The 13,760-nt window shown below is 37.9% G+C and overlaps 1 protein-coding gene across 1 annotated transcript in view; it reads right to left on the bottom strand.

The window, feature by feature from the left end:
• The window catches only part of HMCN1 (hemicentin 1), a 214,230-nt gene that overhangs the window by 31,920 nt on the left and 168,550 nt on the right, over positions 1–13,760 (bottom strand). Inside the window, exons 65-75 of the mRNA XM_009884504.1 lie at positions 11,981–12,140; positions 11,235–11,359; positions 9,500–9,683; positions 9,236–9,333; positions 8,570–8,848; positions 7,670–7,860; positions 6,421–6,502; positions 5,497–5,633; positions 2,302–2,443; positions 1,102–1,246; positions 105–232 (exon numbers count right to left, since the gene is read on the bottom strand). Of these exons, the coding sequence (XP_009882806.1) occupies positions 105–232; positions 1,102–1,246; positions 2,302–2,443; positions 5,497–5,633; positions 6,421–6,502; positions 7,670–7,860; positions 8,570–8,848; positions 9,236–9,333; positions 9,500–9,683; positions 11,235–11,359; positions 11,981–12,140 (1,671 nt within the window). The remainder of the gene's footprint in view (positions 1–104; positions 233–1,101; positions 1,247–2,301; positions 2,444–5,496; positions 5,634–6,420; positions 6,503–7,669; positions 7,861–8,569; positions 8,849–9,235; positions 9,334–9,499; positions 9,684–11,234; positions 11,360–11,980; positions 12,141–13,760) is intronic.

Genomic DNA, 13,760 nt, shown 5'->3' with positions numbered 1-13,760 from the left:
AAGGGGCTAAACTTAAAATTGGATCTGGCAGAACAAGAAAAAATATGTAACTGGACATCAGACTTGTAAAAACACATATATTAGTCTAAACCCAAAACTTTTACCGAGAACCTGCAGATCAATTCGTTTGCGTTCAGTGCCAGCTGTATTGGTTGCCATACACACATATCTTCCTGTGTCAGTAACATGTGCTGAGTGGATGTGTAGAGATCCATCCTCTAACATGGAATATCTGAAACAAAGCCATATATTTTTTTCTGCTATCCAATCAACAGAACCATAGGCTATCCTGGTAGTGCAGAAGGAAAAGATGACTCAGTGTACAAAAAAAAAATAGCTGCAACACGTGGTGTCTTAATTTGGGCACATAGAGTTGACTTCACCCTTTCCATCAGCACATCCATCTTCCAGAAAGATTATGAAATCTAGCTGACATAGTGATTCCACATAAATGATGACAGATTTGCAGAAAATACCCAAAAGCCCTTTTTTCTGGTTTCTCATTTAACCTTAAAACCCCCTAATTAATGCTTGTACATTTTCTTTTTTCTTTGAAACATAACTGAATGCTTTAGCATTTGCTCAGTTCTAGAAAATGCCAAACTACTTCCCCTTAAAACAATCAGAAGACAGAAACCATTCACTACAATAAAAGTTGATACTAGAACATTTATAGAAAGTTTTATAATATTAGAAACTACAGAGTACACTCAAGTAGCTTTTGGTCTGCATGGAATTGCTTGGCGTCATCCCAAAACTCCATAAATATAAAAAGATACAAAGATCTTTCAGGTTTACTGTTCAAAATCTTAAATATCAGAAGAATTATTATTAAATTTGGTTATCAAAGGAGTTCTTTGTCCTAATAAAAGGATGAAACCTTTGGTACTGCTACTTTTCTGTAGAACAACTTCTTTGTATTACTGTTTCTATCACTGTATTTTCCAGATTTGTGTCTATTCAAGACGATAGTACAAATGCTAGTTCCAATCTGTGAAAACAAAACTAATTTACAAGTCATAGAGGTCTAATTTTGCTGTCTGTAATTAATACATTCTTAAAAAACAAGGAAGAATATTTACGCTGACTTCTGGACAATACCTCGTATTGTTTCCAGTAAAAATAGCCCCATCCTTCCTCCATGTAATTCTCGGGGTTGGTACTCCTTCTGCAACACACTCCAGAACAGCAGAAGCATTTACAAGCACAACAGCAGTCTGAGGACCGCTTCGGATTGTAGGAGCCACTGTAAAGGAAAAAAATCACTGATGATATAAGAAAAAAACTTTACGCTGCAATGATTGAAACTAAATACATGAAAACAGGTGCAGTAACAGGTATGGGGATCGCTGCAAAGACAGAAACAAGTTTCTTACCGTTTTGTGTAGTGCGCGATAATTGCCATGATGCAGTAGGGAATGAAAAAGAAAGTTTGTCTGAAATGTGCTGTAAAGATCATCTTTGCAAGATACTGCAAAGGCTATCCTATAGCTAAAACGGTAAAAGGGTTCAGCATGTTTAATTCAGCAAAATAAAGCTGTGATGATATCCTTGCTTCCTAATTACAAATTAAGGAAAAAAAAGAATTTTAATTGGACTAGTAAGGACAGCCATTGGCAGGGCACAGTGTAACGCAGGTACATGTGACTGGGTGGTGAACAGAATGGAAATTAGAAAAAAGTTTCCTATCATTACCAGAGTGTAAGAATAGAATTGTTTCTTATCAGAGTAGATGTGAGAAAATAAATAGGTTTAAAACGAATTTCGGGCCTATGGTAGTACATGACAGGTATCATGACGCATAGGGCCCTTCAAGCTCTGTCCTCTACTATCTCCTGCTTACAGGTACAGAGAAGCCGCCACGGTTTTCATGTAACTTGCAAAACTGGTGGCCAAGCCAGCTATGAAACCTAGTACCCCAAGGTGCCAGTCAAATGCTTTTAAGAATTTCTCCAAATTTGTCCAAGAGCATTTCTCAGTCCTGGATCTGGGCATTCATTCGGGGTATATCCTGACTGCGTATCAGGATGATGGCTAGATGCACAGCACGCTTCATATTAGCACAAAGCACAGATAGATGGAGAGGGAGCCATGATGAGTCCCCAACAGTGTGGGTGACAACAATGGACTCAGATAGTGGCACACATGAGGTAATACACATGGTCACACACTTTATACACAGCCAAAGTGGCCAACAACTTGGCTAGAAAAAGACTACTAATGCTTCTTTCTTGTCACGTGAACTCCTGCAGAAATACCATGCAAAGATCAAAATGCACATGACTGGATCCATGATTTTACCGTGTACTGTCAGCATGAACTCCCTGGTCATTTTTCCTGCGATATTACTTGCCACACATGTATAGCTTGCTGTATCGCTGAGGTCAGCATTATTGATCTGCAGGTATCGCCCATTGGATAGGATTCGAACTCGAGGAGTTCCCTAAGGGGAAAGAGAGAGAGTTTGACAAATTTAATTTTACCATTGTTCTTTTTATGAAGACAGAACATTCTGTCATTCCAGAGTAATAAAAGCCATGAAGGAAGGCCAAAGATAAACCAGGGACTGAATTCATTGCTGGCTTAACTTTGTTTACATCCATGAAAGTAATAGGGTCAACAAAGTTTTAAAAAATTCTCACTGCTTAATGATTCCCCCTTGAAACCCCTACCGGGACTTGTGCCTGAATAAGACAGTTTTTTGCGTTACATAGCCAAAGGGCTTTTCAGGTTTTATGGAAAGAGGCAGCTAATAGCATATGATTAATTTATTTATTTTTTAAAAAAATCCATACACGCTACAGGCAGAAGAAATACAAGTTTCTCTACACTGTTCTTCAAACATCACAGTCTTGATCAGGTGGGATCCAACATATACTTAGCCTACTGAGTTTAGTAGCCAGCATTTCTGAATATGATACCACTCTTCTCAGCTCTATAATGACTCTACAGCACCTGCTAGGTAGCCATTTGCAGTCCAAGCTTTTTTACCACAACTAGTCTGGATCAGAACTCCACCAATGACTGACAGTAGTATAAACTACAAGTGTTCAAAAACCTGACTGGATAAAAAACAATAGAAAAAGGACAGAAACTCAATATATGCTATTCACACTTTGGAGGAAATTGAAAGCTGACGTTCCCATCTACTCTTTTGGTTAGAAGATCTGAGAATAGCAACTGCAACGGACAGGTGAAACTCCTCCAGTTCTGCACTTCTCTGCACTAGCACCCTAATGTGCTGGTCTCATCCTAGGCACCAAGTCAGCAAGTCTACCAACACAGCATAAACAGCAGTGCTGGAGCCTCACAGCTGAAGTGATTCACCACCAGAGTGGATGATAGACAGTCAGATCTTGGGTAATAACTGGTATTTCCTGTTGAGTGCACAGCCTATGCTATGGTTTCTAAACACAGAAGCATATAGATGATAAAAGACAGGCAATGAAGCTATCATTTAAGTGTCATGCTCTACTCAAAGTACGTCAGAAAGCCCATCATGAAAAAATACAAATTCAGCAATTCCTTTAGTGGTTAAATAAAGCCAGATTAGGTAAGGAAGCTCCTACCTACTTCTTTTCTTAACACTCAGTGTGCATTTCCAAATCTATGAAGAGTGCAAGAACTGCAAAGCTGCTAGAGGCTAGATCTTTCGATAGTTCTGCTACCAAAACCAGTGGTGCTGCACCACTACATCATTAAGCATACAGAGGTATAGAGTAGACCTCAAAATGTGCACAGTGAAAGACAACAAAACCAGAAGGAATTACACCCTCCACCACAAGGCTGTTTCGCAAAAAGCAGTGATGATCGAAATTGAAGTAACACTGTAACCTGAAAACCGGACTTTCTCCAGTGCTCTCTTGTCACTGTGAAACCTCGATTTTTCCAAGATAAGGAGGATGATATGCCACAGAGCATCTCTCTTTACACACCCAAGGAGAGCTCTTTCCCAGCTGCTTAGTATTAGTAGGCTATTACATTTCTGAGAAAGCAACCAGGCATTCAGGAGGACACTAATGTTTTCCTGGTATCTGGACTATATAAGCTAAGTTGAAGAATGAAAAGGGTGGTAGGGAACAGAATAAACCTAAGTCTGCTACTTAAGTACACATGACAAATTGAGAGTCCCATCTCTGAACTAAATTTATAACTTAAATTTAGTGCTGGAGGAGAGCTAACTCTGGAGATTGAAATTCCCTACTCTATTATAAATCAAAAGGCAGGGGACTGACAATACCACACAACCAAGATACCTCAGCCCTCACATATTGACATGAATTAATGAGGCAGGAGAAGAACTAACATTACAAAAGTTAATTCGCAGGTTTTCAGCTGAGTACCTATGTCTACAAGCGTGTTCCTCTATTGCTTTGTTTTCTGGTATTTGTTAACAGTGGCTTCTTTTCATGGTTTATTTTTGTTAAGTTCTGCTTTTAAAACACAGGCTTTCCAAGGAAAAAAGTATTCACCTACTTAACTTCTAAGCATTGTTCAACCTTGCTTTCATTAAAAAAATAAATCACTACCCAATTAAAGAATTGATCATTCAGAAGAAGAGTGTTTCTCTTACACTTGTTTCTAGCTAGTTCTTGTGCTATATTCAAGGTAACATTCCCAAGCACCACTTAGTAAGACATAATTGCCTACCACATTCTTACTTCTTCCACTAATATTTCATTCTTCTGAATTTACAATAGAGAAAGAGTCTATGGCATGTCAGAAGGAAAGCAAGTAAGCAGAACTTCGGGTGAATACTATTGATGGGCTACAATTCATGAGCTGTATTTGTTTCCTCTTTATTAATGAATAAGGATCAATTGAGGGAAAAATATCAATTAGTTAAGTTCAATTAATAACTGAACTTAAATTACTCGATTGGAAAGTGCCTGGTTTCTGAGTGATCCCAAGGAAAAGGATGGGAAATAAAAAATTCTTTCTGTGTAAACCATCCTCATCTTGCTAATTGTCTCTCAACCAGCAAAGACTTGATGCCTTAACATGGCACTACATGGAATTCTGAGTGAAAAAGATGCATTTGATACAAAACTGTGGTGATTAGCAACCCATTTTCTCTTCTTTTTTCCAACGTAAAGAATTTTAATTCCTTTCTAAACGCTACTAGAATATGAGGATGCATAATATACCCAAAGGAAACATATAGTGTAGTCTTTTCTCAGCTACCTTTCCTGGGAAGCCATTCAGGAGTATACCGAAGGCTTCTAGCATTGTTCAGAGGATCCAGGAGGAGCAAGGGATCCCCCTAAAGGAAAAAAGAACAAGTAACAGCGGGATGGCCACTTCACATGCTTGCTAGCTTCAGGTACTCATTTAGGACTAACTGTATTCGTGCTGGGGGCTACTCAGCTTCTCTTGAATTCAAGGCACCACTTGGACTGCACTAAAGGGGCAAGTGAGTAGAATAAGAAACCTCAAGCACTGTGTGTAAAAAATAAAGGGAGCAAAAAACTAATACAAACAATGTAACCACTATACCTCCAAAAGTTCTCCATTTCTAAGCCATGAGATCGTTGGAGGTGGCACAGCATCTGACTTGCATTCCAGTAGAACTTGTCTGTTCTGCAACACGGTGAGGTCCTGTGGACCACTGGTACCAGCAATGTTAGGAGGAACTGTTACAAAAATCAAGAAAAAAATAAACACCACACATATGAGGTACTGTTAAAATTATCCATTGAAAATTTCTCATTTATTTCTGAAGTTTAAAATAAATGCCAAGCTACAGTGCCATTAATTAGTTCTACTTTTCAATACACATGCTAAATATATCACATTTGTTTAAGTGATGAACTTGTTTCCTACGTCACATGCTAGGAACTACTGTGACAGAAATTAATTTAAAGTCCATTCTCAGTGAGGTACCAGCATTTAAGCCCGACAGAGCAGAAATCACCAAAGTTCCATAAAGTGTTCATCAATAATGGAAGCTATAATCTTCAAGAAAAAACACAAGGCATATTACAGAACTGCAGAAGTCCCATTTATACCTCCTTTGCTGTCATTAAATTTTATGTATTCATTTCTAAATACATTTTGTACTTTTTTTCTACTGAAAAACCAAGACGATCATAGTGTACTTCAGTTTTTCAGTAAGCCCAATAAACTCAATACAACTGGATACTGATACCTATAACCTTCCTAGATATTAAAAATATAAGACTTGTAATTATAACAGAAATCAGTTGCATCTGGTGGAACTTTCCTTTTTAATTGTGTATCATGTTCAGAATAGTTACCCTTATTCAGAAATGTTAATTATGATAATATGGTGTAATATCACTTTCACAAAACACATAGTTCTTCTTTAGCAATATGTAACTTATTAAATGAGATACTGATACGTACTTTAGTAGTTTACTGCTTGAAGGAATAATTTTTTTTTTCCTAAATTAAACTTACCATGCACTCTTACAAAATATTCCTTATCATCATCTCCTGCTGGGCTAGATGCCAAACACGTGTATCTTCCTGTGTCCTCCACCTAGAAACACACAAACAACTTCAGCAGAAACCTCCGACTATGGGAACAATTCAGAAAAAATGAAATACAAAATTGACAGCAACATATAACAGGCAGCACTTAGACAGAAACACAATAGATAAGGAATGCCTGAAAACAAATTAATAAAGTTCTTGAAAACATCTTTATTTTACCATGGTGGGACTGTATAGGGATGGCTTTGAAGCTGCAGGACCCCATAAAATCTCTCTGGATAGTACGTCTCCAGCAAGAACCCTTGTCTTTGTGATGATTTTTGCAACAGGTAATCAATAAAGATGGAACTGGCTATAGCTATCCATCTAAGCAAGGGTCAGTTTTGGGTACTAAGGAATTCTTTTTGTGCACACATACTCATTAATACCGTTATGTTTTCTCTTTCCTGTAAACCTTTCATTGTAAAGACAAGAGGTGTTTGCTTTACAAGCAAAATGAGCAGTGATCAGACCCGAGCCCTGTCCCACTTCTGTTTGGTGAACTTCAGTTTGGCTGTCCATAGCCAAATACAACCTTAGTTTATTGGTGCAGTTTTTTAAAGGTTATTTTTCCCCTGACTCTTTTATTGTCTGAATTCATCTGAAAATCCTTCTCATGTCTTTATTTATTTTTTCTTAACTTGCACACAGATGACTGCATGTGCAGCTTTTCTCTGTAATCCATGTGAGAAGCAAACGGCTATTAGGAAAACCCAAGCTAATGGAAAGAGAAGAAAGGCTGAGGAGGAACTACAAAACATGAAAGAAAAGCAAGCGATAGTATCAAGAGTCAAATAGGTAGGAAATGAAGAAGGACAGATTACAGGCACAGACTAAAACCAGAAACGACCCCAGAAAAATGAGTCCCTAACATTGATTACTCTGCTTTGTAACAAAAAGCACTGATAAATAAAAACATTACAGAACTCTGAAACAAACTTGCACAGACGAGACAGAAGTGCTTGGGCATTCTCAAACCGTAATACTACTGCTTGTTCTATATGGGGAACCTCAAGGGCAAGGCTTGAAAAATATATTTGCCAACCACAAACGCAGGTAAATGATTTTATAGAGGCTTTTTAGGACATCTCTTAGCATGGTCCTAATAACAGGCAGATCTGCACAATCCTCTAGGGTTTGCAAAACTGAGCCTATTTTGAAACTAATATTTTACCTGAACACTGGTTATTCGAAGGGCTTCTCTTAGGACATGAACATTATCATTCTGCAGAAGTGGGCGCCCATCCTTCATCCATGAAATTGTGGGGATTGGAATGCCAGAAGAGATGCAGAGAAGTTCAAGAGGGTTGTTAACGACGACAGAGAGCTCTTCTGGTTGATCTGAACCATTGATGTGAGGCGGCTCTGTGGAAGGAAAAACATTCAAGATTTTCATTGATTCAAAAAGCCTATAACACCTGATACACAGAGTTGTGGTTAGAGTTTGTAGCATCAGTCTACATTAGTATTACTTCTGACTATGTCATGAACTCACTGAGTATCTCACATAATCTCCACCTGCCTCCGTCTATTAATTGGCATATTTTGAGTTGGAATTATTAGTTAGAAAATGTTTTCATAATCCCACGTAAAATATATTATATAATATCAGTGAATATATTTATTAGCCCTTTAGCTGTTGCACTTTCAGCTATGCCTTCAGCGGTGCTATCATCTTGTCAAGCTGTATTTCTACGAACCAAACTTATTCATTTAAACAAACTTACCTTGTAAACTAGTTTATTGTTAATTTTAGCATATTTTAGTACTTGGAAAACATTTGGAAAAATATATACTATATTACACATTCACATATCTTTAAGTATGTTCCATTTCCTTGTTTCTCTCATTTACCACAGTAAACATTTCTTGAAAATATTCCCTATATTACACATTCACATATCTTTAAGCATGTTCCATTTCCTTATTTCTCTCATTTACCACAGTTATCCCTAGAGATTTTTTAATTGCTGTCCTGAGTAGATAGATACTCCCTAGAGATTTTTTAATTGCTGTCCTGAGTAAATAGAGACTTATTGCTCACATTTTGTTCAACTGAAAGGTTAACACTTACCCAGCACTTTTAGGGAAAAGTGCTTGCTGGTATCTCCAGCTTCATTGGATGCTACACAAGTATATTTGCCTATGTCACCAATCTCTGCTTTTACAAAATGAAGGACCATTCCTTGGTTACTTGATGTCAGGTGAGCTCCGAGGCTTAACGCATGTCCATTTTTAAACCAGGACATAGTCGGGGCAGGAGTGCCATCAGTAAGACACTTCATTGAAGCTGAACTGCCTTTTACTACAGTCACATCCTCTGTTCCTCCTGCATTATCCAAGCTTGGTGGTACTGCCAAGAAACAGAGATCTGATTCATCCAGAGTACAACCCAGATGTTGATTCTGACTATAAAAGAGTTGGAATGCAGCTACCCTTTGCATTTCCCCACTTACATCAATGTTTAGCATGTGTTAAAATTCATTTAAAAATTATATATTTTTATTCCTTCTAAAAAAACTCATGACACATTATAGGTACCAATTCAAGTAAGGACTCTTCTAGGGCTAACACCATTTAAAAAACCACATTGAAAAGTTAATGTTTCCCTAATGATTACCTATGTAAGACAGACTTGTGGCTGTCTACAACTTTGTGTTGATGAGAAAGAAAACTGAGTATTAGTTTTGAGAAATTAAGAAATAAGATTCTTTACATAAAGCATTTCAGAGAAACTCACCAAAAACTTGAAGGCTGTAATGTTTGTTGTCCACTCCGGCCCTGTTAGATGCTACACAAGTGTACACACCAGTATCAGATATCTGCACTCGGGCAAGTCTAAAGAGAAAATAATTTTAAGCAAGCTGTAAATGGAATATATTATCTTTATTATGGCATGGTTTGGATCAAATTTCGTTCTTGCTTCCCAAAATACTAGAAGAATTATGCTGATATAGCAAAAGAGAACAGAAAACTCAGCTAGTTAAAATAGATGAAAACCAACCTGAGAATTTGCCCAGCTGACAGCAACCTGATTTGAGAGGAGACAGACAGAGGAAGGCCATTCTTTAGCCAGTTTATCTGTGGTGGTGGGGTTCCAGTAGCAGTACATTCAATATTTAGGGAGGTGTCCAGAAGGGCAGTGAGGTCCTCTGGTTCATCTTTATTATTGGCTATTGTTGGAGGAACTACATTTTGTAGATGTTGAAAAGGAATATATTAAAACTGGCTCTTAAAATCATTCCACGTGTTACCTTGCAGGAAATCCTGCACCTAATGCCCCACAGGCAATTCAATAAGATGATCACTATTTTTTTTACAGAGTAAATCCTCTAACAATAATATTGAGCACTAATAAATTATGCATTTACATATTTAGAATCAGATGCACTTTAGAATGATAGTGGAATTATCTCTTTGATTTGTCAGGCTGTGGCAAACAAGAGGGAGCTCAGCACCTGAAGCTCATAGGGAGAGAATGACAATGCAGGTAGGAGCAAGTGGTCATGCCTTAGAGGGGATGGGCTGAACGGCGTAAGGGCCAGATGGGACTTGGCATTTTGCTGCCACTCAAACCTACATCCTTAAATAAAGTGAAAGCTAAAATCATGCAGGAGGAAAGTTAGTTTATTAACTTTTAGATGTATATGTTGACTTATTTTTTAAATTTAGAAAATTTCAAAATACCTAGTTAAGTATTCAGGCTGATATTCAGTTCTAACAGAACTGCGTTTTGGGCTTTTTAGTTTTGTAGGTTAGTTTGAAAGCCTTGGTCTTGGGAGCAAGAGGGGACTCACTAGATAAAGAAGGCCCAGCCACGAGCAGCTCCAAGCTGTGGCTGACTTAATATCCCATCATGCATCATGACAGTTGCATAGATAAGACCATTTAAGTTGGTTATGGCTTGAACCTCAACCAATACAAACTAATCAAAAGACTCCACTGTTGTGTAGTGCTATTCTGTCCCAAAAAGATGTGATGTGGTCGTTCAGTATTGTTATTCATTGTATCAAAGGTCACCTCTTGTTACTCTGCTCGTGCCCGTATTCCACTTGATTCTGAGTCTCTGTATAACTGGGACACACCCTTGTGGAATGCCACCTATGCAGAACTCTTCAGTCTTTCACTCTAGTAATTGTACTTCACGAACACAGTTTTCACAAATTAAAACGTGCACTCTCTACACTGCTAAAGAGTTATGTTTATCTTCTATCTATCAACTATCTTCTCTATGTCAATTTGTGCAAGAGAAGAATTTAATCCAAAACTATATTTTTTCTTGTAAACTCTAAATAAACTATTTCTCAGTGGTGGGGGGATCTTTAACTATTAGTTCCTTACCATACTACTCTGGTTTTAGCTGATGTACTTTGATTGAAATTAGTGAAGATAACCTAATACAACAAAAAACTAGTATCATAGTAAATGAGCCCCAAGTGTATCTTTCTCTATGAGGAAAAAAAACCCAATCACTGCAAGCAGAATTCCTCAATTATGAAATACACCAAAGAAATTAATTACTGTTTATCCCAAAACATATTTAACAGTGATTTCAATCGTTTTGTCATTGACAGAACATCCCGTGTAATATACTGTGATATCTGCAATAAACGAAATTGAAAACACATGCATGTAGTATTACACTTAAGACAGGCATTCATTTCTTAGCCTTCTCTTGGGAGTGATTACAAAGATAGGATTATGGACCAGATTTCAGCTTCACATCTGTGAAAACTCACCATATACATTCAAGTTGAAAATTCGGTCTTCCTCTCCTGCAGGATTAGTAGCCACACAAGTGTATTTTCCTGTATCAGAACTGAGAGCTCTGAAAATGTTTAATGTGCTGCCATCTGGAGTTACTCTACAAGGAAGGTCATAAAACACAGTGAGTTTGTTTACTTAGTCCTATGACCTGGCAAATAAACAGTCAGTTTTGTACATTTAAATCAACTACCTCTATCCTCTTGGGAATTCAGTGAGAGAATCATTGTTTTTTGCAAAATATTTTTATTAGAGATAGGCTAGGAAGGTTTTCCTAGAGATGTCCTGTTTAACTTTGTATTAGGATTCACGTTCAACCAGGCTTTTGAAGAACCCATAATGAAAAGCATCAAGAGTATAATGTTTCCATGTCTCAGATCTATCCCCTCCAAAGGAACTCGATGGAACTTACTGACTTTAATAAACTTCAATGAACCTGATGAACTTTAATGGAACTTATTAACTGAGAAAGAAATAGATATCATATACTTATCTCTGTACAAAAAAAAGAAAAATAAAAAAAAAAAATCCAAGTAGCAACAAAGTATACTAGATTTATAAAAGCTAAAGAGGGAGATGGTGTTCTTAACCCAGCTAAGCTAAGACTCAGACCCTCTTTATACTCCCTCCTTAGGCCCTTCTTGTACGATAGCTCTTTAGGGCCCTCTGAGGTTTAAAATCATACAAGAATAGAATGTAGTGTCTGCTTATTTTTGCTTGCCTTATTCTTTGTAAATTGTCACTGGCAACTGTTTTTCCATCTTTAAGCCATTGCACAACAGGCGTGGGCACTCCATTGGCATTGCAGACAAGCTGGATGCTTTCTCCCAGGAGGACGCTGACCTCACTAGGCATTTCAGAGCCAACAATATTAGGAGGAACTGGAAATGCATGATGGAGGGAAGAGAAGAAACATAATCTAAACTATAAAGAGTTACAATGCAGTAGCTTATAAGTATTGGCATTTACTGCAGTACCTCCATTCAAATCTAGTTTCGAAAGTATATGATTACATTGTTTCTAAAGGGGGTTCTGCAAAGACAAATTCAAAGCCACTTTAACCATTCCTTAAAACAGCTAATTTACAAAATCATAAAAAAATGTGTCTTTGCCATTATATTTAATATCTACAATCATCTGCTCAAACAATGCTAACATGTACAACAATATTATAACAAAATCCCATTTGATTAAACATCACAATGCGCTGTAACAACTACATGCCCGTTCAACTCTTGAGCGTGTGCTTACTGCAGTCAAATGTGCTATTACATGCAGACCATCATATTCCTGTTAACAGACACACACTTACTCCATCCTAACCAGTAGCCATTTTTAGCCTGTTCTCCTAAAGAACAAGAATGACAGTCATGCTGTCCATCGAGTCAAGATTGTCAGTTCTACTACTAAGTTTTAAGTACGCCCTGGTTTCAGCCACGATATAGTCAATTTTTTTCCTAGCAGCTGCTGTGTTTTGGTTTTAGTATGAGAACAAAGTTGATAACACACATTGTTTTAGTTATTGCTAAGTGATGCTTATACTAAGTCAAGGACTTTTTCAAATTCCCATAGAAGCTGAGAGGAAGCACAGACAGGACAAGCCGGCCAGAGGAATATTCCCTACCATAGACGTCATGCTCAGTATATAAACAGGGGTTGGCTGAAGGGTAGGAATCTGCAAGTTGACGCTCAGGACAGGATGGGGAAGCAATCATCGGGTGGTGAGAGCAACTGTTTTGCATCGCTTTATTTTGTATTTTCTTTTACAATTTTTATTATTATTCTCTTCCATTACTGTTCTATTAAATTGTCTTTATCTCAACCCACGAGTCTTTTTTTTCTCCTTTTTCTCCCTCTTCTCCCTACCCTGCTGGGGTGGGGGAGGAGTAAGACACTGGCTGTGTGGTCCTTGCTGCCAACTGGGGTTAAACCACAACAGAGTATTTCAAGTAATTTCAGTCACACTTGATCAAACAAGCAGCTTGATATTCAATTCCTAAACTTGGGGAAAAACCGGAAGGCAGGGACACACACACACAAAAACCAGCACCCCTGAAGAGTGATTGCTATGAGGAACAGTTACTAGTTCTGTTTGGCCTGCTGATGGTGAGCTATCACACATGGGTGTGCCAGCACACTCAGCTCACAGCTATTGCTGCCTCTTCTTCCTCAACCAGCAACTGCCAGCATGGGAAGAGACAATGGCAGAAAGCTGAAGATGCTGTACAACAGGCGTGTTATTGGACACGGTAGGGAACTAGCACAGTTAATGGGGATGTTTCATTAGGAACAGAGGAAAACAAAGAAAGTTGCAGTGTGAGGGTGACATGCAGCAAAGCAGGTGACAATTCTATAACAAATTAGGGTTTCTTATTTGAGCAGGGAAAGAAAAATTCATAAGGAGATTCTGCCAGTATTTCTTTGCTATCTCCTCCTATTTGCTATGGTAAAAAAGGCAACAGGTATCACTGCTTCTGAATCCATATATACGGTGCTCCACA

This window comes from Charadrius vociferus, unplaced genomic scaffold (genome assembly GCF_000708025.1).
Source record: "Charadrius vociferus isolate BGI_N301 unplaced genomic scaffold, ASM70802v2 scaffold220, whole genome shotgun sequence".
Lineage (NCBI taxonomy): Eukaryota > Metazoa > Chordata > Aves > Charadriiformes > Charadriidae > Charadrius > Charadrius vociferus.
The sequence above is the reverse complement of the archived record's forward strand: the minus strand, read 5'-3'. Positions and strand labels throughout refer to the sequence as shown.